General features: G+C 38.5%; 1 protein-coding gene and 1 long non-coding RNA gene across 3 annotated transcripts; one reads left to right on the forward strand and one right to left on the reverse strand.

Moving 5' to 3' along the window:
- Positions 1–1,216: 1,216 nt before the first annotated feature.
- On the reverse strand, positions 1,217–3,369 carry LOC145566294 (chalcone synthase-like). Its single transcript, XM_081625776.1, has 2 exons — positions 3,080–3,369; positions 1,217–2,377 (listed from the first exon to the last, which is right to left on the reverse strand). Exons 1-2 carry the CDS (start codon positions 3,255–3,257, stop codon positions 1,380–1,382), a joined length of 1,176 nt encoding a protein of 391 aa, XP_081481902.1. The 5' UTR covers positions 3,258–3,369; the 3' UTR covers positions 1,217–1,379.
- A 19,584-nt stretch (positions 3,370–22,953) lies between these two features.
- On the forward strand, positions 22,954–26,281 carry LOC145566366 (uncharacterized). Of its 2 annotated transcripts, XR_014095410.1 has the most exons (4): positions 22,954–23,204; positions 23,841–23,919; positions 24,850–24,907; positions 26,054–26,281. It is a non-coding gene; the product is annotated as an uncharacterized LOC145566366 (long non-coding RNA). The 2 variants fall into 2 exon arrangements; XR_014095415.1 differs by lacking the exon at positions 24,850–24,907.
- The last annotated feature ends 658 nt before the right edge of the window (positions 26,282–26,939 follow it).

Here is a 26,939-nt window from a genome sequence, read left to right on the forward strand (position 1 = left end):
TTTAAATAATTTGAAATGTTTTATCTATGGTATTTTAACGGTCAATAATTTTAATTCTCCATAATTAAAAAATAAAAGTTACTCCATCCGTTTCATAATGTTAGTCTCATATGGAATCAATCACATAAAATAAGAAAACAAATATATTTGGAATCTAACATTAAAGTATAACAGATTTCATTATTAGTTTACTTTATTTAACTTTTCTTTATTTTTTATTAGGAAAGCACAAGTCATAATTGCATAATTTAAGGTAAAAATTTCCTTACTTAGAGTCATGTCATCAATCCACAATCAATTAATTCCAAAAAAAATCAAGTCATAAATGGAATATATTCAATATGGGTAGAATTTTTTGAAACGCCCAAAATAGTATATGAGACTAACATTATGAAACAGAGGGAGTATATATTATGATAGTACTTATTGAGACGAATTCAAAATGATCCAACATAAATATGTTTTTCCTTACATATTATTCACAAAACACGATCAAAGGAGGGTTGGTGAATAGTGTAAAAGTCAAATCGGGTCAAGTAAAAAAAACAGAGAAAGTATGTACTAATGTACATTAATGTGATCAACGCGATATCAATAGTTTGAGCTTTGGTTCGAATTTTGATGATTACCTCTACCCATGAGGGTGGGTGTATGGCTGTGCATATTTGTTTTCACTGGGTTAGTAGGTGTATTAGTTATTGAACGCAAAAAGATTTGCTACTTCGCAAGAAGCTAGGCTATGAGCTTCTGAATGAAATTATAATAGTGGGCTGGGTCATGAATGCGGTAATCATGGGCTTCTTAGCTCATATCTTACAAAATCCTTTGGGCATATTTTTACATTTCTGTGTTAAAAATCCTTGTGCTTACTGCTAGAGTTGTGGCAAAATAGATTTGGGCCTTGAAGTTTGGGCAAAAATACTTCATTATAAATTCCAAACAAAAGGAATTAGAAGTAGATTTATCATAATCGAATGTGGCCTGATCTCATCTTTCTTAGATAAAATGTTACATAATTATATTGATTAACACGTAAATTTGTATATGAATATACTTCATTAATCATTATAGTTGGAACAAATCGCAAATCTATATATTTAGATAGATCCATTACATCATTATTTGATTTTTGTACAAAATGTTACATTCAGATTCATTTTGCAACTAAAACGATTATTTCAAAATAACATTATTATAAAATTTTATTAGTAAATATTTGGCTATGAATACATGATAAATTTTATTTGATCTTATTATATCAACAAATACAAATCTTAGAGACCAATACAAGAGCTAAATAGCAAATCTGCATATGTAGCTATTATTCAATGCTAAAAAAAATTGAAGGATAAATGTGAACATGTACCGTACCCTGTTGCTTAATTAGTTATAGGAACACTATGAAGCATGACTGTTTCGACGGTAAGACCAGGCCCGAACCCGAACAAGACACCCCAATCTAGCCCTTCTCCGGTGGTAGTCTTACCTTCTTTCAATGACCTATTCCTCATCTCATCCAATATGAACAACACACAAGCACTAGACATGTTTCCAAACTCGCTAAGAACATGCCTAGTATCCCTGAGTTTATCTTGCTTGAGTTCGAGTTTGGATTCAACTTGGTCTAGTATTGCAGGACCACCAGGGTGTGCCACCCAAAAGATCGAGTTCCAATCATCGATCCCTATTGGTTTGAATGCCTCAACAAGGGCTTTCTCGATGTTCTTAGAGATCAAACCAGGGACATCCTTGAGTAGATGGAAGGCTAACCCTACTTCACGCAAGTGTCCATCGATGGCTCCCTCAGAGTCGGGGAGTATTGTCTGAGCAGCCCAAACAAGCTGAAAGATGGACCGCTCAATGGACTCATCAACATCAGCACCCACAATAACAGCACCGGCTCCATCCCCAAAGAGTGCTTGTCCTATCATGGAGTCCAAGTGAGTTTCAGTAGGACCTCGGAAACAAATGACAGTAATCTCAGCACAAACCACCAACACACGAGCTCCACGGTTGTTCTCCGCAATGTCCTTGGCAAGGCGGAGGACTGTACCACCAGCATAGCAACCCTGCTGGTAGAGCATGAATCGCTTAACCGAGGGTCGGAGGCCTAGGAGTTTTGTAAGCTGGTAATCAGCCCCGGGCATGTCAACACCAGAGGTGGTGCAGAAGATGACATGGGTGATCTTGGACCGCGGTTGTCCCCATTCTTTGATGGCCTTAATTGCCGCCTCTTTACCGAGTTTAGGCACCTCCGTTGCGAGAATGTCTTGGCGGGTGTTTAAGGATGAGGCATTGTAATCACACATGTGTGGGTTCTCTTTCAATAATTCTTCAGTTACGTGCATGTACCGCTTCTTGATCATTGACCTTTCGCCTGTATACATTTAGTAACACCAAATTCATAATATGTAAAGACCACTGATGGATATAATGTACTCTCAAATTTTTTTTGAGTAAATGTTGTATAGAATTAGGGCCTATTCATATTTACTTATTTTCAGTTCAGTTCAGTTCAGCTCAGCTCCAATCAATTCAGTTCAGTTCAGCTCAGCTCCAATCAGTTCAGTTCAGCTCTTAATTTCTCTCTCTCATAAAATATTCATTTCAGCTTAGTTCAGTTCAGTTCAGCTCCAATCAGTTCAGTTCAGTTCAGCTCAGCTCCAATCAGTTCAGTTCAGTTCAATTCAGTAAATATGAACAGACCCTTACTTTTTCATTATAAATTGCTACGACTTAACATATTTGGCAGATCAAATGATGGATATAATATGTACTCTATATTTTTTTTTTTGAGTTTCAGCAGAAATTGGAGAAATTAATTAGTAATAAAATAATTAAGTAGTAGAGTTAGTGGAAGGTAAATTGAAAGAGAGGGAATCTATAGGTAATAAAATATAATTATATTGAGTCTTATTAGTTGAGAGAAATAATTAAATATTATATACTTTTCAATGCAGATAAGAAATTGGAGCAAATATTTAAAAACGGACGAAAATGAAAAGTTGAGCAAGTATTTAAAAACAGAGGGAATATATTGGATTTAACAATAGGACATATGAGAGTATAGAAGACATACACATGCGCTTGAACTTCTTCTTGAGATCAGTCATATGCTCACTCTCGGTAACACGGAAGTAGAAGTCAGGGTACTCCGCCTGGTACATTTCATTCGGAGGATTGGCAGTTCCAATTGCTAGGATGGTTGCTGGACCATCGGCTCTTTGGGCATTACGGATTTCTTGAACTGATGCCATTGCTTCAATAATTCAAGTATGTAGTAAACTTATTCAATAAATGAAAGAGAAAATATGGAAGACAAAAAGAAACTTTGATTTGTTATTCTAGTTCTAGTACTTAAAAGTTGAATGATAGGAGACTAGGAGTTTGTGTGAAGTGAAGGTTGAAAGGTATGAACTTTATATAAGACCAAGCAACCAAGCTAATAGCCCTGGCCAATTATTGCTATACATTATCATTTTCTTAAAAGGGTGACTATAAAAAAATGTTGAATGATGGAAATGGTTAGCTATAATTAAATTAACTTAATAATTAAGGTGGTTAAAATTGATTATGTGAAATTTTAAGATGTTTTAATATTAATTGTTCTACAATGGAGTGCCACCAACTATTTAATTTAATTTTGTTGTCCTTAATTAGACTGACTAAGATATTCCAAGTACGGACTCTAAGCTTCGCCTACTAAATTTGATTTTTTATTTTTCTGTTTTTCTGACGTTACTTTAAACTAATGTCCCATCTTTTATGACTTCTTTTTTGGTCTTAACTATGAGTTGTGACTAGTGAGGTACAAATAGAGGTGTCAATTCGGATTGCCGGATGAAGTTTTGGTAGGGGTCTATTTAGGTTGGGTCTATTTAAATCGGATATGTTCGGGTTAAAAATATTCTTTTAACTCAGGTCAGATCGGGTCGAGTCATAGTATATCGAGTCCAAGTCGTATATGAGTCGGGTCAACTCCTGATCGGTTCATGTTCGGTGCGGATAATTTCGAATTGGGTTTAAACGGGTTTGACCGGGTTAATTTCAAATTGGGTTAAAACGGGTTGGGTTGATTTCGATTCAGATGATTTTGATTCGGTCAAGTTCAGTTTGATTAAGATAAGGTTGATTCAATATTTGGTCGATTTCGATTCAAATCTTTTCTGTAATATAATTGTCTAGATTTTTGTCAAGTTGACCAAATTCAATATTCACATAAGGTCATTATTAAACTAGAATAGTTATTAAATTTTTACCTTGTTATTCAGTCGATATCAAGTCATTCATGTGTCATGTCTCATATTGCATGGTTAATTTTTACGAAATGCGTTGAATTAGTTTTCTCATTTAATCAATTTCTGTGTAATATTTATCTTGAAGCCAAATTTAAAAGGAAAATTTGATTATAATAATCCAACCTTTGCGTGGTCTTATTTTATTAATCTGACCTTTCGATTATTCCTCAATAATCCAAGCTTTGGGGGGTGTCTTAGTCTATTAGGCCAAACCGGTTACTTGACCTAAAATTGTAGGTCACCTGCCACGTGTTGAATTTCTATTTGTCTGAAAATATTTTTAATTTTTTTTTTTTAAAAAAAAAACTTTTTTTTCTCCTTTCTTCTTCCTCCCTTCCACGTTCCAACCTCCATGAATGTAGCACCACCCCTTCCCCTCCAAAATCCGACCACCACCACTCCCTCCCCTCCAAAAATCGACCACCACCACCCCACCCCTCTAAAATCCGACCACCAGTCACCACCACCCCTTCCCCTAAAAAATCTGATCACCCCATCCCTTTAAAATCCGACCACCGTAACCCCTCCCCTCCTAAAGCCGACCATCCCTAGCCCCTCCCCTCCAAAATCCGACCACCCATAGCCGGTCCCTTATAAAATCCGACCACTCTTACCCTCTCTCTCAAAAATTCGACCACCCTAAGACCTCCGTCCTGAAATTCTTGGGCCATGGAGGGGTTTGTCGGGATGGGAAAAGGGATTCTGGATGGGATTGTGGGGTGGAATGGATTCGCCGACTAGCGTGTTGGTTCCGGCGTGGCTATTCGTCGGAAAAGGGGCTGCTGGCAGGGGGAGGGGGAGGAGTGGGAGTGGCCGGAGGAAGGCAGGTCGTGGCCTGGTGGTTGATGGTTTTTTTTTTTCTGCTTAAAATCTTTTTTTTTTATGTTAAAAAAATTTAAAATTACAAAAAAAAAAAGTTACGTGAAGAACAAGTAGCAGGTTAGTTTGGCCTAATAGACTAAGACACCCCCCAAAGCTTGGATTATTGAGGAATAATCGAAATGTCGGATTAATAAAATAAGACCACACAATGGTTGAATTATTAGAATCAAATTTCCCAATTTAAAATTTAATAATTATTGATGATTTATCATACCTACATACATAAGTGAGACAATTAGTAATGAACTAGTGATAGACTGATAGATTGATAGATGATAGTCACATATGGTGATATACAAAAAAAGAATATCCGCTTTTTAAGGCACTACTCTTCAATTATTTAATCTCATAAGGCTATGAATACTACTCCCTCCGTGTTTTAATAAATGTTACATTTACTAAATGTAGTTGTATTTTAATAAGTGATACACTTCTTTTTTTTGGCAAAAAACTACATTTTAATATTATATTTTTTTCCCTCCTATAGTCCCAACTCAAACCCACTACTGTTTATTATTTATTATTTTACACATTCATTACTTATCAATAAACTATCAACCCCACTATCTTTCTTTTAAATTTTTTTTAACAATTCAACCACCCCACTTACCTCTTATTTTATTTAAGTCAATTAAATTTCCTAAAACTATGTGTTGTTCAAAGCATACCACTTATTAAAACACGGAAGGATTATTAATTTCAATTTTTTCTATTTCAATAATTTGTATAAGATATTTGTTAAGAGTTTTAGACTTTCTAACTTATCAATAATTAGTAAATTTGTAAATATATAATTCCTTCGTTTATATTAACTTGACTAACATTCCTAAAATAGAAATATCATATTACTTTACCCATATTATATTTAACTACTCTCTCCGTCCCTAAATTACATTCCTGTTTTCCTCTATTATGTGAGGAATAAATGCTAGAAATAAAAACAAATCATTAGATGTACAAATAAATAAATAAATAAATAAAAAGTAAAATAAATATTGTAATATACCATAAGATTAATCTCAATGTCTAAATTACATTATAATTAATGTGAGATAGAAGTATTAATAAGATTTCAGTATTCGTAATATAAAAGCTACTCTTTTCTTAATAAAAAAAAAAAAACTTACTATTTAAGTTGTTCCGACTGATAACCAACAAAAAAAAAAAAATCATAATAATAAGGAAATTTTGTGAAAAACTACCTATTATAGTTCAGAATTTGCGAGAAACTACCTATTAAAAAAAATGTTGTAATTGACTACCTAATTTTCGAAAAATGTTGTAATTTACTACCTTACGTCGGATTATGAAGGAGTTTGACCAAAGTTCTCCGGTGTTGACTTGGACATGTGATCATCACGTGACACTTAATGACCCTTTTCTTTCACCAAGTGTCACGTGACCAAGTCAATGCAGGAAAATTTTGGTCAAACTCATTCATAATCCGGCGTAAAGGTAGTAAATTACAACATTTTTAAAAAATTAGGTAGTTAATTACAACATTTTTTTAATAGGTAGTTTCTCGCAAATTCTGGATTATAATAGATAGTTTTTCACAAAATTTCCTAATAATAATAAACTAACTATTTTGATGAGATCGTAAATAGTATTTTAAATTTTACGTAACATTTTATGCAATACCACTATATTTTTAATTTTATTTAAATTATTATTATTGAATATCACTCCCTATATGTAAGGCAAAAACTTCTCCTTTAGATATAGTAACAAACTAATATCAATAACAAAAAAATATAATAGAATAAAAGTCGGCGGGATTATTTTTTTATATGGTGATGACACATGTACTTGGGGGATAACTACATGATTACTTTAGAGGAATTTAAAGAAAATTGTTTTGGGTGTTTTTGTCCCTCGGGAGAGTTACGTCGCAAAAACTGGTCCGGCTGAGTTGTACCTGCAAAACAACGGAGACTTCGGGTGGTTGGAGCTCCGCCTCCGAAGATCAAGTTAGTAACTTGAAGGGGTAAAAAGAGTACGGAAATTTAGGTGGGGATCTGCTTAGATTCTAAGCTCAGGTGTTTCTCTAATGAGAGAGAATGTAGGTGTAATAAATGATTGAAAAATGTGTCCCCAAAGTGGGGAAATATCTCCCTATTTATAGGGTCATTGGAGAATGTGCCCCTATCTAGGTCACTTGACCTAGATTTTAGTGGGCTGCGCCGTTTTACGGCGCCTCTTGGGATTTGGGCCCTTGAAGGCCGCCATTTCAGAGATTTATCCAAGGGGGCCATGTGTCAAGGGGATATTAAGCCACGTGGGCCATCTTGAACTCAACACGTGGCCTCCTCTCATTGATCCACGTGTCTAGGGTATTTTTACCCTAAACATTTGCCCCTCACAGGGCTCACGTGCGTATCACATGGGGCCTGTGACACGTGTCCACCTATCAGAGGTGAACAGTAACGGATAGTAAAATTTAAATTTCAAACTAGAACTTTCCCCCCGTTTTCACCTTTTATAAATAGAAGTTTACCCCCCCCCCCCCTCCCTTTTTCTCTCACATTACTTTCATTTGACTTTTTAGAGAGAGAAAGAGAGAGCTTTTAGAGAGTGATTCTCTGCCTCCGTCTGCGTCAGAGTATTTTCAAGGTTTCGTGTGCTAGCAATTCAACACCCGGTTTACCGGCTGTAGCGGTTTTCAGATTATTCAGAGTTAAAGTAAGGTAACCGCCTGTACAATTTTAGCTTTCCTCTTTTTCAACTTGTATACATTCTTTCTCCGCCTGTATACATAGTTTAAGAAAATAAAAATGAGTTCTCAATCCACACACTCGGCATTGCCTAGGACACTCAGCCGGTCCCCCGGAACGGCTGAGTCTAGAACAGGGGGTGCCTTTTATGGAGTGTCAGAACCGATATGCTCATCCCCGAATTCCTCCCTCTCTGTGTCTGTGCAGGACACAATGGCCAGAACGAAACAGACGGCCAAAAGGTCTAGGAGCTGGCGCACTATATCATTGCCTGCCGATGAGGTTGTCCTAGACGGGGAACAGAGGGATTTGGAGGAGAATAGGTCTGATGAAGAGGCTCTCTCTACTTCCGGGAGCTCGAGGGTACGAGAGGTAGGCGGCGAGGAAGCAACCTCCTCTAATGAAGTCGACGATGCTGAGGCCGGCGAAGGGTCAAGGGCCGAATCTTCCAGCTCTGACCAAGATAACTTTGCGGCTTACTATTAGCAACCGCCTAAGGTCGCCGACAACCCCAACCCCAAACGGACTAGTATGCTGCCGGGTAACATTGCCCTACTAAAGAGCGGCTTTAGGGCTTTTAAAGAGAAGCACTCCTTTGGAAGGGGCTGGGACATCATCGTTCCGCCGCCTGACGCAGTAACGGCCTGGAGCGATGACATTAATAATGCAGACCATTACTTTGTCTGCTACGAGGCGGTCATCGAAGCCGGCCTCCGGTTCCCCCTCCACACCGGGATTAGGAAAATCCTGAAGGGGTACGATTTAGGAGTTTGGCAGCTCACCCCCAACTCGTGGGTGAACATTCTAAGTTACATCGCCGCCTGCGAGCTCCAGAATATAAACCCAAGCTTCTCCGCCTTCGCTCACATGCATTATTTGAGCAAGGCCCCAGGCGGCCATGGGGCATGGTATACTCTTACTACCTTGCCCCAATATTTAATGAGTTTGGACAAAGTGTCCAAGTGGTCCGGGTGGAAGGACAAGTTTTACTTGATTTCTTCCCCAACTCTGAGGCATAACCGGACACTACGCCGGTACAACACAGAGCCGGCTCTTCTAGGCAGGAAGTGCCCTTTCCTGGAGCTGTCTACTAAGGCCCGGGAACAAATAATGGATCCGGGATTTTTTGAGACCACAACCGAGCCCATGGGGGATGTGACTCACATTATAGTTCCCATGAACTGGATCCCCCATCCAGACATCTTCAAGGACGAGTGCTTCTTGTCCGCCTGCGGATTGAGTCCCATGTTTCCCAAGGGTAGATTAACTTACATCCGGAGTATTTGTTATTTTATTAACACAAACTTTCCATAATTTCTTCTAACTTTAATTCTATACATGCAGCCGATGCCTTGAAGATGGTTGATCCGGCGAAGACTCCGGCTAAATCGGCGGCGCTGCTGCGCAAAGAGGCTGCACTTGCCAAGAAAGCAGTCGTCGATGCAAAAGAGTCTAAGAAAGGCGGGGTAAGACCGCCTGACTTTATATGTGTATATATACATTTTTTTTATCTAGGAAATTTTCCGGTTGGGTATACTTACCCTAGTTAATTTCTCAGGACTCTGCAAAGCGAGTGCCACGATCCTTCTCCAAGCTTCTCAAAAGGCAAGGAGAAGATCTGCAGAAAGCTCCGGCTGCGAAGGCCGCCAGAAAGGACTCCCCTCCCCATACACATTCTGCTGCCAAATCCGATCGTCCAACGACCGGAGGCAAATCTCCTACAGCGATGAAGATTTTGAGCGAAATCTCAGAACGCTCACAGCAGAAAGCGTCGGATGCCTCTACGGCATCGAAGGGTGGTGAGCCACCTAATCTTGCAGCCGGTGCGGCAACAACTGGGGAGGAGCAGAAGCCTGCGCCCCATCCGGATACCCAAGGTAAGGGAAGGATTGAAATACCTTGGCCACTTAACTTCATGAGAGTCAAGATTAAGGTAGACCCCTCTGGGGGTTTAGTCAGCAGCCGACAACGGATGAGTGCCAACTATGCTGCCTCTTACTCACAGAGTACTACTTTTAGTGCAGGATCTTGTAGGTTTCGCAAAACGGATGGTGAGGACCCTCACCCGGTCGGAGAAGAACTACATACCCGACCTGCAGGTTGTGGACTTCGACCGGATAATGGGCCAACTGGCTGAGGTAAAAAATCCCACAACCCCAATACTTTTACTTTATGTTAACTAAACATATCATAATCCGTTTTCTCTTTTCTCATGTAATGCTGAGAGTGGATGGCCTCCGGGGCCCCTTTAGGAGGAAACAAGAAGTGGTAAATGACGCCAAACGGAGGGCCCTTGAAAACCTCAACTCTGCTGAATATGCTAATTATATGTGTGATTTAAAGATTAAAGCAGTAGAATTGAAACAGGAGGAGCTGATCCGGAGCTTGACGGCTGCGAACGATGAAGCCACCAGCCGGGCTGATGACCTTGAGCAAAAGCTGAAGGATGCCAAATTTGAGCTCAAGGCATTAGAGGATGCTGATAAGGAAAACGCCCAACTCCGAGCAGACGTTTCCCGCCTGGGAGTTGAGATCGTCACTCTACGAAACAAGCAGTCGGACGAGCTCGCCCAAGAGCAAAAGCGGTTGATGGAGGAGAATGAGCGAGATAATTTGGCCTGGTTGAAGATCACTTGGAGGTCTATAAACTCAGGTATGATTACGCCACTAAGGTGTATGATGCCCAAGTGCTGGGTGAGGCTCCTCCGCCTCGCTTCAAGGATTGGGCTGCCGAGCAGGGATATGAAGTCTCTGATAATGAGGAGTCGGCGGCGGATGATAAAATGAAGGCCCAACTGGCCAAGATCATCCGGAGCAGCAGCCTCCACCTTAGCCCTAAGCGGGCCTCCCCAACTTCTGCGGCAGTATGCCATCCATTTTCTTTGCCGGCTTGTATGCCGTGTAATATTGTATCTTTACCAACCATGGGATTGGGTTAACAATTTATTTTTTGTTTCTTCACCGGATGTGACTCCGGTTAACACAACTTCAGGCCTTTGTGCCATTTTAAATATTTAATGAAGTTTTCCGACTCAGTCGGTTGTTTATACCTGTTTGTGTTATTTGAATTTTGCGTATGTTTGCAATTCTTTAATATTTTGCCTTAACTTAAAAAAGCATGCGGCAATTTGCAATCCGGGTGCTCTTGCCCCTGGACTGCTTGTGGTTGGTTTTATTTCAAATTGATTGATTGGCTTGAAAACACTTGATACTAGGAGAAGTATGGAGTGTTTTTAGGCCAATCAATAACAGTGGTTATTTCCCTAAACCAAGTGCACAACCGACCATTTAGAGCGGGTGCTTTGAGCTTCTTACCCAGGCGGTTATATTCCGTTTGGGGTTATCATATAGCCATTACACAAAATCTTTTGCCCCAATTGGGAAAGAGAATGAAACTTTGGAATAAATAACCTAAGTGAGAACTTCAGCCGGTGACCGACTGATGCCTCAGGGAATCCGGTATTCGTTAACTTAATCGTTCTTCATAGATTATTCTGGTCAGACGACTATGAGTTGACCAATGCGGTCATTCAATTTTCGTCGTCTGCATAGGTACGTAGAACCAACTAATAGTCTGTTCTCTGCGACGATTGCACCCGGAGGGGTGTCGCCGGACGCTTGTGTCCATGTTGGGACAGGCGGTTTTATAAAATAAGCAACCATCCGGCCATTTTGGCCTTTAGTCTTGTTTGAGACCGGTTGTATAGCCACTAAGCGTTTTTGTGCTTAGATTTTAATCGGACCATTGGCCGAGCGCTGTTACAACATTGAATTTACACTAAATGTCGAACTTAGTTGGTTGAAAGAATAGTCCGTCTGAGTATTACCCAGGCGGACAAGCAATTATTAAATTACACTAAGTATCAAACTTAGTTAGTTAAACAAAGAGTTCGTCTGAGTATTACCCAGGAGGACAAGCAATTATTAAATTACACCAAGTATCAAACTTAGTTAGTTAAACAAAGAGTCCGTCTTAGTATTACCCAGGCGAACAAGCAATAAAAATAGCAAAACAATTCTGCAAACCAAGTCTGAATTCTCATTAATTGACTTACTTTTTACAAAAATTTACATTTCTCAGAAGTAGTACTTTTTAAAGTTATCTACATTCCAAGTTCTAGGCAGACGCCGGCCGCTTGGGGTTTCCAGAGGGTAGGTGCCATCCCTGACTTCTTCCTAAATCCGGTAGGGGCCTTCCCAAATAGGGGTTAGATTTCTAGCCTCATTGGCCCTACCACTACAACAAATCATCACTTGTGCCACGAATTATGCCACGGGAATTCAAAATTCGTGGCATAATTTCATTTAGCCACGGGAAAAATGAATTATGATACAAAACCTATATATGTAGAATAATTTATGCCACGGGTTTTTCTTTCCCGTGACAATTATATCACTTGTGCCACAAGTAGTTTTTTTTCCTGTGGCAAACTTTACATCTGTGTCACGAGTAGCTCTTTTCCTGTGACAAACTTTACTTTTGTACCACGGGTAACTCTTTTTCCGTGGCAAACTTTACAATTGTGCGACGAGTATTTTTTTTCATGTGGTAAACTTTGCATTAATGTCATAGGTAATAATTTTTCATGTGACAAGCACACATTTATGCCACGGGTTTTGCTATCAAAAATTTTTATGTAGCTAGATTATTTGCTCATGTCATAGAAAAAGTGTAAATTGTAGCATACAATATAACTTTACTAAGAATATATATTTACATGCATACAATTTAATTAGTGTAGACACCTAAAAATGTCTCCCCAAAACCAAACCCGATGACGAACAACCTTTCACCGCCACTATTGGTCGGGTTTAGTATTTAATCCCGAGAGTGCTTAAAAAATCGTATTTTATTAAATTCATATTTTTGAACAGTCCATGGATTAGTCTTGATGTTTGGTAAAAGCATAGTTTTAATTTCAGCCCAAACTTATTAATTAATTTTAGCCCAAACCTTTTTTATTTTATTGTTTTATTATTTATTTTTGGCCCAAACCCTTTATTTATTTTTATTTAATTATTTTCTTATTTTAGCCCGAATAATAAAAAGTCAGAAAAGGCCCGAAATTATCAATCGGCACTTAAAATGCCGAAGGGAATTAGGGTTAAAAATGTATTTAGACGGAAAAACAGGCTAGAATTTCCCGCGCCACGGCAGGTACCTACCGTGTCACGTGAATACTTCCCGTCTGACGGTGGGATTTCCCGTGACACGAGAGGTCTGCCGTGACACGGGACATTCCGTGTCTTTTCCGCGTAAACCCTTAACGCGTTTTTTATCCCGTTTTCTGAAAATTTCCCGCATCACATCAATTATGTACCGTGTCACGGGAAAGTGTACCGTCTGACGGTGGAGCTTCCCGTGTCACGGTACAGTTTGATCGTGTCACGGGATACTTTTTTAGGGTTTTTATCATTTTAGGGTTCCGTGTGCTCCCTCAGCACATTTTCCCTATAAATACCCCCTCATTTCTGATGAACGGGGCACCGAGTAATTCTCTCATTTTATTTTCTCTCTTCTATGCTTTAGCCTAAACACTAGCCTACCCTTTTCACTCCAAAATTCCTTGCTCAAGCACTCAAAGAAGTCCATATTTTACTCGTGGTTCTGTCTTTAAGCCAAGGCGTGAAAGGTAAAACTGTTTGAGGGTTTGGCCCCAAATCAACTCTACTTTATTTAATTTAATTTAATTATTGTTTTTTTTTCCTTGAAGTTACTAACTCGTTTATTATTTTGTAGTTGCAAACAAACAGAATCAAAGTAAGGATCATGCTCCTTTTATTTTTATTATTTTTCTAACGATTTTATGTTGTTGGAGTTGTGATTAATTTTGTTTTAATATTAATGTTATTCTATTATTATTTATTGATCACCATATTGCATGTTTAAAGGGAATATGTAATTGAAAATCACGCCTAATAAGATAATTTGGACAACCGGTTTAGGATCCTTTTTAATCTTGTTGTTTAATCAAGTGATCACAATATTTTAGAATTATATGTGGCATTAATATTCAACCAATTTAGCTTAATAATAGTTTGGAGCAAATTGAATATTTTGTTTGTATACCTTTGAGATCACAGGAATGCTTTTCAATATAAGAATCGAGTAGAGGCCAATACGGGCGAATGTGACTCCATGACTCACTTCGTACCATCATCCCCGATCCTCCTTTCGTGGTTTCAAACCATATGGAGTTAGTAATCTCATGGATTATGAATGGGGTGTAACCTTCGCGAGTCAATCGTTGTTTCCTTTGTTGTCCCTTTATTCGTGGTTGCCTTTTATGATCCGTGAACGGTTTACAAGTTCCTTAAAAACTTGTTGGCGGCTCCCTACTTTCCTTGTCCCTAATCGTATTAGTCAATTCCTACTTCCTATGAGTGCCAAGCATATTCACCACATGCTTTTAACGTAGGCGCACTTTGAGCGACGCCTACAATTTGGCGACTCCACTGGGGAGGATTCTTAATTATTTATCGATTTGAGTGATCGGTATTTAATTAAGATGAGTGGATGAGACTTGAAAGATTCTTGAAAAAAATTCCTGTGATTAATTTGGCATTTTTGCATCTGCATAGACGTTTTAACGTCGCATTCAGGTCTGTCCCGTAAGAAAAATTGGATAACTTGGTTGCGCGCGAAGGAAAATAGGGCACCAATCAGATCTTCTGACTGCCGTGCCACGGCAGAATCTGCTGTGTCACGGTACAGTGCACTGTCTGAGGGTGCACAGTACCGTGACACGGGAATTTATGCCGTGTCACGGCAGTCCTAAAATCAGTCCGGTGGCTTATTTTTTTCCTCACAGTCGACTTCCTTCGATTTTTCTGAAAAAACGTATGTGTTCTACATGCTTCTTAGCCCCGGGGGATTTAAGCTCTATCGACCCAAAAACGCTCATGGCAATAAGGGTTCATCCGAGTTATTAAATCCACCCAAACCATGGAGTCGAGTTCGATTTCATCACAAACTCGCGGAGCCGCCCGTTGGCATACTCCCTCAAGGGAGGCTGCCTTGCTAACGCGTCCAAACTCTTAACCATGGTACCCTTTTGACACCCAAAGCTTGACCAATAGTTGAACATAGATCTTGACTCTAGGTTGCGAACTTTTTTACATCATCGTGCCTAAATGCTATGTGGTTGTTTGGTGCTAACCTTCATGTGTTTACTCTTTTGTTTAACCCATGACCGAGGGTTTTTATTCTCACATAGTAATTAGTACGGACCTAAAATCGGTTAAAATCTGGAAAAAAACCACAAAACTGACCTGGAACTACGCACCGTGTCACGACATTTTTTGCCGCGCCACGGTGAACAGTGTCGTGACACGGGGCTCACTACCGTCTGACGGTAGACTGCACCGTGTCACGACAGTCTGCACCGTGACACGGTGCCCAGGAAAAGTGTCCTGTCAGTCTTTTTTTGATTCTTGTGCGTACGTATGTGGATGTTGTGTCCGGTTTGGTGTCATGTCTAGATGTACGGTCAAAACACGCGTCCATAACCTCACCTAATCACTCACATATCGTGTTCACACACTTTTTTCTTTAGTCGTGCACTACTTTTTTGACCGTATTTTAGGGAAGTCTTGTTTTTGTGTCGTTTTTTTTTAGAGTAAGTCGGATGGTATCCTCCCTTTAAAAATAAACAAGTAGAATTTCAAAATTATAATTTTTTTTAAAAAAAAAAAAAAAAAATCATCCCGTGCCACGTCAGCATCCACCGTGGTACGAGAATGGTTGCCGCGACACGGGACTGTCCACCGTGTCACGACACAGTCCACCGTGGCACGGTGGACCTGTAAAAAAAAAAAAATCAAAGTAGCCGATAGGAAATCTGGGATTTTATCCCGTCTGACGGGAGAAGTTCCCGTGTCACGGCAAAAAAAAAAAAATGTAAAATATTCCCGTGACACGGGATTTTATCCCGTCTGACGGGAGAAGTTTCCGTGACACGGGATTTTATCCCGTCTGACGGGAGAAGTTTCCGTGACACGGGATTTTATCCCGTCTGACGGGAGAAGTTCCCGTGTCACGGCAAAAAAAAAAAAAAAAAAAAAAAAAAGAGGGGGCTGTCGCGCCACGGGAAACTCTACCGTGTCACGGCAAATTTCCACCGTGACACGGTGGAATTTAAAAAAAAAAAGAAGAAAGCGTCAGTCAAGTCTTCTGTGTTAATTTGGTTCTTGCGTCAGTCATTTTGGTTATTGTTCACATGTCTAGCCATACGATCATACCACGGGTCTTATAATATCACTTAGTCACTCACGAGTCAAGTATAGTCCACACACTTTCTTTATGTTCCGACTCGAGTCGTGCACCAGGTCGTTTATGATCGTATATTAGGTTCATGCACCCTTTTTTCGTCATAATAAAAAATGAGTGGAGTTTTCTCACCTGTTTTCAAATGTCTTTTTTTTTCCTTCCTTTCCTATCTTGAGCAATGAGTCAAACAATTAAGTGAATTATTTTATTTCACAGTACTTGGTCAAGGAACAGGGATAGATCAATACGGTTCGAGCCATTACCGCAACAATCTCTCAAATCTAATAGGCGTTCAAAGAGAACTTTGTCATCTCCGTTACTCATCACCTTTCAATGGCCACTAAAGAAGACATTGAGAACATCAACAAATCCATTGAGGCACTGTCTTCCATGATGCAAACCCTTACCACTAGGGTCACTACCATGGAACAAAACAAGGTCACTGTTTCCACCCTTGACAAACTGAAGGAACAAATGAGTAAGATCCTTGAGGATTTCACTTATGTGGAACGACCTCCCACTCCTTTGGATGTGAAGGATAGACTCCCTGAAAAGTTCTCCACTGCTGATATTCCAAAGTTCAAGCCTACTAACAATCCAATATTCCATTTGAAGGCGTTCTCTGAAACCATGGCTCTTAAGGGATTGGACGTAACACTCTTCCCTATGGTGTTCCCTCTCTCCTTAGAACATGCTTGCCAACAATGGTTTTATTCCTTAGATGCCAAGCATACTGCGACTTGGCAAGATGTCATCGAAAGTTTCATGAATCGTTACAAGTGTAACATTCAAACTAAAACTTCTGAACGTGAACTCTCCATTCTCAAACAGAAAGAGAATGAAGGCTTCACCGCTTACCTGAACAGGTGGAGGGAAACAGCTTCACTCTTGGTAGATCCCCCCAAAGAAAGAGAGATGGTTCGCCTCTTTATTCAAAATCTGACTCATAAATATAGGGAACATCTCAAATTTCTTCCACTGAACACTTTCAAAGCTGTATACGACATCGGCATCAATATCGAGGATGAGCTAATAAAGACTGCTAGTAGTAACAATAATAACACTTGGAAAAACAAGAAGAACGACCATCCTTCTTCTTCGTCTTCTAAGCACGAAAATACTACCAACAATATAAGCCAAGTTGATCTCAATGAAGTGTTAGCTCTTGATACTCCATTGCCCAAGAAGAAAAGAACTTACACTCCTTTAGGAATGACTTATGATGCGGCCTTTGATCGCCTTTACAGTTAAGGCTTGATCACACCTATTGGGCCATTTCCAGAGCCAAAACCTGAAGAAAGGAGCACCAAAATGCAATCCCAATGCCCATTGCAAGTACCATCAAGGAAGGGGCCACACTACGGAGCAATGTTGGAATTTGAAGGACGTCATTCAAGACTTGATGGATGCAAATAAACTTCCTGTCCCTCCAGGAGGCAAGAAGTAATGAATACAAGGCACACAGATCCTTCGTGCAAGATTTCATGCTTTTTTTTTTATTCTTTTGTTTCAACCCTCTGCCCCAATAAGTCTAGCATAGGTTCCCGTTATCCATGTGTACTGTCTATGTGTCATATTTCTTACCTTTTCCATCAATCAGCATTCCTTTCCTTTGCAATCGATCATCGAATTCATTTGCAAAATAAAAAACAATAAAAAAAATCAATTACCGAACTAAACCCAAGGTACACCAATGACTTGAGGCACCTTTGCAACCATGTCATTCCCTGTTAACCGTTCAATCACATTCCATTTCTTCATCAACCATTTTGAGCCTCGTCTAACGTTTGGCCTTCATTTCTTCAACCCACATTCACTTAAACCTGGGATTGGAAGATGTGTAATTGTATAACATTCAAAAAGCAAGTAAAAAAAAAAAAAAAAAAGAAAGCAGCAAAGCAACAATAAAACAATGTCTAAAGGCAAATGTTCCAATGTCTTTGATATGAACACGTCTCAAATTGCGTCTCTCATCGAGTGCTCGGTACCGTGCCTGAGAAACATGAATGCTAAGTGAGTGATGGACCGCATGATCTGAGATTGCCTACATTGATTCAAAAGAATGAAAAAAAAAAAGTTCAAAGCAAAAAAAAAAAAAAAAAAACAAGGTTGAAAATAAACTTGCAAAATTCAAAATTTTCAAATTCAAAATTATACATCTTGGGGATTCTCTCAGGTCTTGAGCCTTTTACCCCTTTCTTCCTTAAACCATCAACTTAACCACATTACAACCCTTGAAAGACCTCTTTGAGGTGTACATACACTTGTGCAAAGTTCGGTTAGAGCTACGTTCGGCCTGATTCCTAACGGATACGTAGGCAACCTCACATCGAGGTGCGGCCACATTCATATTCATATCCATGCATGATCGAGTCAAAGAATATCCAATGCTTATCCCTACCCATTTAGAGCTAGACTTGGGGGCTTGAACCCAAATCACATTAGCTTACCCAGCCTGAAGAGTCATCATCTTTAACTCTTCTCACATCTCTTTCCATCGCTATAACCCTTGCAGCCAGCCTTAGTATCACATTCACACACTTCACTCACACATCCATATCCATATCAATCATCCTTCCCTTTAAGAGCCCTTTATCATGAAATCTTGTTTCAACACTGTGCATGCTTCATCATATTTAAAGATAACATTTAGTAGAAGAAACATTGCATACTTGCTTAGCTTCCTGACCTGAGCAATGTTCATTGTTTCGCATAATGTGCTAAGAAACATTTATATATCAATGATTTTTAATCATACAAAGCTTATCGTGCTTAGCTCCTTGACCTAAGCAACGTTCATTATGCATAATCACTATACGTGCTTAGCTTCCAGACCTAAGTGACGTTCAAAATCGCTTCTTTACACCATATATGATGCTTAGCTCCATGACTTAAGTTCATTCATCTATCGTGTCACATGATGTAATTGTCCTTAGCCTCCTGGCCTAAGAACATGCATCATGCATACATTATTTTCAGGACAAACAATTCAATCCATACGATTCATTTCGTCTGCTCAAGGAGGAAGTTCAAAACTTCTCTCCCTTTTCATTATTTTATTTTGGGGAAGTTCAAAAAACTTTTTCCAAGTTTTCATCGAAGAAAGTTTGAAAATAAAAGTTCAGTTTTCACATCTTTCTTTTTCGGGAGAAAGTCGGTACACTCCACTCCTGACAAAATTTGATGGAAATTTTTTTGCTTTTGCATCTTCGTTTGCTTGTGTCTGCACACACACATATACACACACACTCACTCACAAGTCATACACATGTCATGTCACATCAAGTCAAACTTGGTCAAGTCAATCACAGTATATACGAGTCCATTGGCAAATTTATTTTTGCAGGTCTTATCTACAGCCCACGTCCGGGGACAAGCGGACCATCTACAGCCCACGTCCGGAGACAAGCGAACCATCTACAGCCCACGTCCAGGGACAAGCGGACCACCATCATTTCATGACGCAAGGTTCTCGATACACAGAGACTTGCAATCTCATCATCTTTTGACTTTCCTCAAGCATGGAAAGTATTATCCGGTGGATTTTTCTTCAAGTATAGAAAACCGCCAAATCGGCTTTCCTCAAGCATGGAAGGCATTATCGGTGGAATTCTTCAGGCATAGAATGACACCATATTCATCAGTCGGCTTTCCTCAGGCTTGGAAAGCGTTATCGGTGGATTTTTCTTCAAGTATAGAAAACCGCCAAGTCGGCTTTCCTCAGGCTTGGAAAGCGTTATCGGTGGATTTTTCTTCAAGTATAGAAAACCACCAAATTCCTTTGTCGGCTTTCCTCTAGCATGGAAGGCATTATTGGTGAAATTCTTCAAGCATAGAATGACACCAAATTCGTTCATCGACTTTCCTCAGGCATGGAAAGTATTATCTGGTAGCTTTCTTCAGGCTTAGAAAGCTACCAAACTCTTCAGTCGGCTTTCCTCAAGCGTGGAAAGCATTTCAACAAACGTCATCCGGTGGATTCCTTCAAGCATAGGAAAATACCAAACTCATTTGTCACCGATACACTGGTGTCAGATACGTATTCTATCCCTTTACTCCTTTTATCTGTAGAACTAACATTTTTCTGCAGGTATCGGCGTATACAGAGTGATTTAGGATCGCAGAACGTCTTAAATCAATCTCCGTCCCTATCGGCTACTTTGACTATCGTTTTCGAAACAGACGTTTCTACAAACTCAGTCAAAGTGGGGGCTTCTGTAGACACCTAAAAATGTCTCCCCAAAACAAAACCCGATGATGAATAACCTTTCACCGCCACTATTGGTCGGGTTTAGTATTTAATCCCGAGAGTGCTTAAAAAATCGTATTTTATTAAATTCATATTTTTGAACAGTCCATGGATTAGTCTTGATGTTTGGTAAAAGCATAGTTTTAATTTCAGCCCAAACTTATTAATTAATTTTAGCCCAAACCTTTTTTATTTTATTGTTTTATTATTTATTTTTGGCCCAAACCCTTTATTTATTTTTATTTAATTATTTTCTTATTTTAGCCCGAATAATAAAAAGTCAGAAAAGGCCCGAAATTATCAATCGGCAATTAAAATGCCGAAGGGAATTAGGGTTAAAAATGTATTTAGACGGAAAAACAGGCTGAAATTTCCCGCGCCACGGCAGGTACCTACCGTGTCACGGGAATAATTCCCGTCTGACGGTGGGATTTTCCGTGACACGGGAGGTCTGCCGTGACACGGGACATTCCGTGTCTTTTCCGCGTAAACCCTTAACGCGTTTTTTATCCCGTTTTCTGAAAATTTCCCGCGTCACATCAGTTATGTACCGTGTCACGGGAAAGTGTACCGTCTGACGGTGGAGCTTCCCGTGTCACGGTACAGTTTGACCGTGTCACGGGATACTTTTTTTAGGGTTTTTATCATTTTTGGGTTCCGTGTGCTCCCTTAGCACATTTTCCCTATAAATACCCCCTCATTTCTGATGAACGGGGCACCGAGTAATTCTCTCATTTTATTTTCACTCTTCTATGCTTTAGCCTAAACACTAGCCTACCCTTTTCACTTCAAAATTCCTTCCTCAAGCACTCAAAGGAGTCCATATTTTACTCGTGGTTCTGTCTTTAAGCCAAGGCGTGAAAGGTAGAACTGTTTGAGGGTTTGGCCCAAATCAACTCTACTTTATTTAATTTAATTTAATTATTGTTTATTTATTTCCTTGAAGTTACTAACTCGTTTATTATTTTGTAAATGCGAACAAACAGAATTAAAGTAAGGATCATGCTCCTTTTATTTTTATTATTTTTCTAACGATTTTATGTTGTTGGAATTGTGATTAATTTGGTTTTAATATTAATGTTATTCTATTATTATTTATTGATCACCATATTGCATGTTTAAAGGGAATATGTAATTGAAAATCACGCCTAATAAGATAATTTGGACAACCGGTTTAGGATCCTTTTTAATCTTGTTGTTTAATCAAGTGATCACAATATTTTAGAATTATATGTTGCGTTAATATTCAACCAATTTAGCTTAATAATAGTTTGGAGCAAATTGAATATTTTGTTTGTATGCCTTTGAGATCACAGGAATGCTTTTCAATATAAGAATCGAGTAGAGGCCAATACGGGCGAATGTGACTCCATGACTCACTTCTTACCATCATCCCCGATCCTCCTTTCGTGGTTCCGAACCATATGGAGTTAGTAATCTCATGGATTATGAATGGGGTGTAACTTTCGCGGGTCAATTGTTGTTGCCTTCGTTGTTCTTTTATTCGTGGTTGCCTTTTATGATCCGTGAACGGTTTACAAGTTCCTTAAAAACTTGTTGGCGGCTCCCTATACTACTTTCCTTGTCCCTAATCGTATTATGTCAATTCCTACTTCCTATGAGTGCCAAGCATATTCACCACATGCTTTTAACGTAGGCGCACTTTGAGCGAAGCCTACAATTAGATACCATGAATTAGCCATGTTACTTTGAATTTTTTTTTACTTTTAAACTTGAATATTAAATATAATGAGTACAAATTTGAGGTCGAATATATTTATATAGATGATCTATTTCTAATAGACGCTTAAATTTTCTTTACAAATATGCTTTGTTTTCCTTCATAATAACGCCAACAAGTGTATTGCTTTCATAAATTTGATTTCTCTTTGTGAATTGCTTGTTTGATATTTTTTATAGCCCATAACTGGTATAAAAAGTTATTTACAGCTCCCAATTTGCGGCTTTTCTAATCATAAATAGTAAAAATTACTCTTAAAATTAAGATTGCCCAAATATATATCGTTTTGTTGGGGCTTTCGTAGTAGGAAAAACGTTAGGAAAAACATCTTTTACTACGTCAAATTATAGAAAAATGGAGCAAAATAGACGTACTTTCGTGCCGAACTAGAAAACTCTTAAGAAAATTAGAAAAGGCTCCGTTTATACAAAAACCTGGGGCGGTAAAACTTATTTACTTCGTTTTTGTTTGAAATTGTAGCACTAAAACTAAAACTAAAAGTCTAAAACTGTCACTTTGTTTTTCACGCCATTCACGGGGCGTTTGGATTGTGGAAATGAGAGTTTGGGGATTAAAAGGTGCGAATGAGATTGAGAATTAATTGATGGGAATACATGAAAACATGACAATACCTTGTTTGGATAGTGGGTGAGAATATATAGGGAATTCACCTTTAAATAATCTCATTCCCAAACCTCTTTATTCTCATTCTCACCAAACAAACGAGACTTATTTTTTCAATTGGGATTAATCCCACCCTCAATTCCCACTTGTCAAACACCCCTATTGAATACACCAATAATCCCCTTCTCCCTCGTCAATTCTCCTTCTTGACGCTGACTCTTCTCGCGATGCCGCCTTCAAGAGCTGCCGCTAGGTCGCCCTCGGTCTAGATCTTCTTCCTCCCTACAGCCGCGAGTCAAGGATTTCTCCTTTATCCTTCCGGCTGCAAGTCAGGGCTGCTGGCCACTGCTCCAAGGGTTGACTCCTCCTTCAAGGGTTTGGGCGACTCCAAGAATCAGCATCACTCAAAGGATTTTCGGCCCTCACGGTTACCATAACTTCTACTTTCTTTCTCTTCTTTCTGATTTTTATTAAATTTTTTTAATACGGATATTGATAACGATTATTTTTTAATACGGAGGAAGAGGCTTGATTTTTCTCTATACTTTGATTGTTGTTGTTATTGTAGTTTAATGGAAAAGATTTTTGATTAAAATTAGGTAGTGGTGCGAATTTAGGTTAAAATTCTAAAAATTGTTGTGATTGTAGTGTTCATCCTAGATTTTTAATTGAACAATTGTACAATACTAAGTTAAGATTAATTGTAGCATTTTAGTCAATTACTTGGAATCAACTTTGTTATTGCAGGCACTTTCAACAATTCAAAACCTTTCATCCAAAATCTGATGATAACATGAACCACTGATAATTAGAATAATAAGCAAAACTAAATTGGGATTGCAAAAGTAAAAACAGAGAACGTAAAATATAGTCATGAACAATGGATTGAATTAGGATGGACGCCTCACCACCTTAGAACATACAAGATCTATGTTACAGTTCTTTGAAGTCATTTTATTGACTTACCTTTTCGGTGCATTGTGTAATTTACTTGTACTAGTATTTATTTTGGTTATTGCCTTTATTTATTTGTGTTTATGCAGTTGGTTTGTTGAAATTTCAGGTACGTAGCTTATGAGAGACACTCTGAGGCATTGGATATCCTTAAGTCATGTGCCTATCTCTAATTGCAACATGATCAGGTCTTCTATATTGAACACCAACTTATAATTTTTGTTCAATTTTTATTCAATTGTATAGGAAAGTGCGGTCCATTTGCTGAAAGTTATGCTAAGTTTCTAATTAATGGATTGTGTCGTTGTAGGGATAGTTAACAATAACTCTACTTTGTTTCTATAAGTTGTTTCCTATGAACTTATGAAGCTTTGGGGATGATATTATACTTCTATTATTTGGAGAAATAGAAACCTAGGTGTCATACTTTATCTTCAAACTGTTATATATGAAAATTCCTTCTCCCTATATGAATCTTATACGAAGTATAATTATCCTACTGAACGGGAGTTTAATCAATCTTGTTGATGAATTTGTTTATGATTGGAAGGTTTTATAATATTAAGTTATTGACTAATCTCTTAGAATAGGGAGCTGCCCATTGTGTAGACAGCCATATACATCCATGCATGGTCAACCTTTTGTCATTTTGCTTTTGTACCTATTGAAATACTCCCTCCGTTACATATTACTTGCAACAAAAGAATATTTTATGTCTCAAAAATAATACCCCTTTGTTGCGAGTAATATTTAACGGAGGGAGTATGTGAATTTGTCCAAATGTGACTATGTGAGATTGTGAGGCCTGATTGTATCTGTGAACTAAATGATGTTCTGCATATCTATTTAAAATTTTATTCACTATTAATTCTGCTACTGTTTTGTTTGGGATCTAATTTTGTCTTAGACAAACTGGCTTTGAGCTTCTGAACTCTATCAATGGAGAGTAAGCTCTTTTAGCTCCACAATTGTCGTTGCATTATTATCTTCAAGTTTGGAAGCTGTAGCTCAGATGCTTTAACTCTTGAGAGTATTGCATATGAGTTGTCACTTGTCAGTATGATTGTCTATTAATTTCTACTCTTCTTTCTAGGGTTCTAAGTGTATTTTACCTCTAGTCTGTAGGGCCGAAATAGAAATGGATTGGAGCAGGCCTTACAAGTTTTGAAATCAAAGGTATCAACAAAGGAGTTGTGAATCTAACAATGTTTAATTGGACCTACAATATTACTCTTTTTGTATACTATTTGCATCATATCGTTTCTCACTAAAGTAGTTCCTAGTTTCTCATATAATATATCTTCATTATTTCTTCGACTATCTTGTGTTGTTTGTACAGTTAGGAAGCTTGCAAGTTGACTTTGTTCTTCTTTGGTTCCCAGATTTAAAAATACAAACTGGGCGTCGACCACTGAACCACCTAAGACAAAACCGCTTACATGTTAACCCTCATTCCATGCTTGCTAGCTCTTGTTATCATGGAAAACGGGGTTTTCTTAGCTTGAAAAGTTTCACGTTTGCTGGCTCTACCTCAATGTTCTTTCACACTATACTTACATGATTTCGTTGTGTTTTTAATGCTGAATTTTCGTATGTTTCAATAAATTTGTGAGTTTTGGCGTAATTTTTCTAGATTAATATGTGTGTATATTGTTTTAAGGTGAAATTATGTGGGTTTTAATGGTTCTTGGGTTGATGTTTTTTTTCAGCATTTACTTGGTGTTTGTCTCTGAAATATCCTGAATTGCAACAGAATTGTGCATGAGTTCAAAGTGCTCATATAGCTTCTCTTATTTTCTTTCTGAGACTTTTAACTTTTGAACAATAGTTTATCTCTACATTTTCATATACCGTGGTTGTTTTACTGGGGTGCAATTCTACAGTATACTCTAATGTTCTATCTGTTTTCGATGTAACAAACTTTTAGGAATATGGGTAAGAATGCCTGGTTCGTGTCAAATCAGGGTTGAATTTAGGGTATAAAAAGGCTATTTCTTTACAATATATCATTAGTTATGTCTCTTATAATTTTAAAGTCAACACTAGTCATACCTGTGTACTTGTTGAAATCGCTTTGGAGCAGCTCAAGCTCGAGCCAATATTTTTTGTATAGAAGTGTACTTTGGACTTTCTTTCTTAGTGAGTTATATGCTCCTTGAGCAAAACTTTGTTACATTGGCTCGTACTTATTTTTAGTACTACGCTAGTCGTAGTATATGCTTCTTCAAAATTGCAGTGAGCTAATTTTTAGACTTATAATGACAAAATATCAGAAAGAAAAAAGTGGTTGCTGGCTGATTTAAAGAAGTTTGTGATGTGCAGTGTGCTGGTCGGAGAAAGCAAGGTGTTTAAGAAGCTTCAGGGTTTTCCACTGATGTAGTTAGACACTTGCTGCTGCTCTTTGCTGGAGATTGCTTCTGCTTTGCTGATTGTTTCTGCTCCAATTATAGTGTATTCTTATTGACTATTTGTATTTTTTATTTTTTTGATAAAACTTGAAAAGTGTAATTTACAAGTTATTAATGAAAATATCTAAGATTTATGTGTATATATATACTATGTCTGTTAGTTAATTTGGGTGGAAAAATGCAAAATATAATATATTAGCGACTATAATATTTCTTTTTTCGAAAAAAAAATTCAAGCCACTATAATATCTGTGGAAAACAAGCTTATTAGCCACGCTGATATTGTGGCAAAAAAGCTTATTGGCTACGATAATATTTGACAGAACAATGCTTATTAGCCACGGTGGAATTTGTTGCAAATGAATTATTAGCCACGTTAATATACGTGGCAAGTGAATTTATTTGCCACGTGAATACCCGTGACATAAAAATTAAAATTTGCCACGACATCCATTTTCCTGTGGCAAATTCCTAGCCACGACCTCTTGTGCCACGGGAATAAATTTTAAAATTCATGTGGCTAAATTAAATAGCAACGGGAATTTTACACTTGTGCCACGATTTTACTCGTGGCACAAAGGTCAATTTGTTGTAGTGTACCGGTTGCCTCCATTTTTCGCAACACAAAGTCGTCGACTTTCAAAGGACGCTTGTGCACTTTCTTGTTGTAGGCTCTGGTCATTCTCAGACGGTATATCTCATGGCACAGGGCAACGTTGCCCCTGCGTTCCGGGAGGGAGTCCAATGCCAGCCGCATGGCCTCCCAATTTGCCTCTTCATCATAGAGCAGGACTCTGAGA

The sequence above is a fragment of the Chenopodium album genome, chromosome 1 (assembly GCF_948465745.1).
Source record: "Chenopodium album chromosome 1, dcCheAlbu1.1, whole genome shotgun sequence".
In the NCBI taxonomy this organism is placed as follows: Eukaryota; Viridiplantae; Streptophyta; class Magnoliopsida; order Caryophyllales; family Amaranthaceae; genus Chenopodium; species Chenopodium album.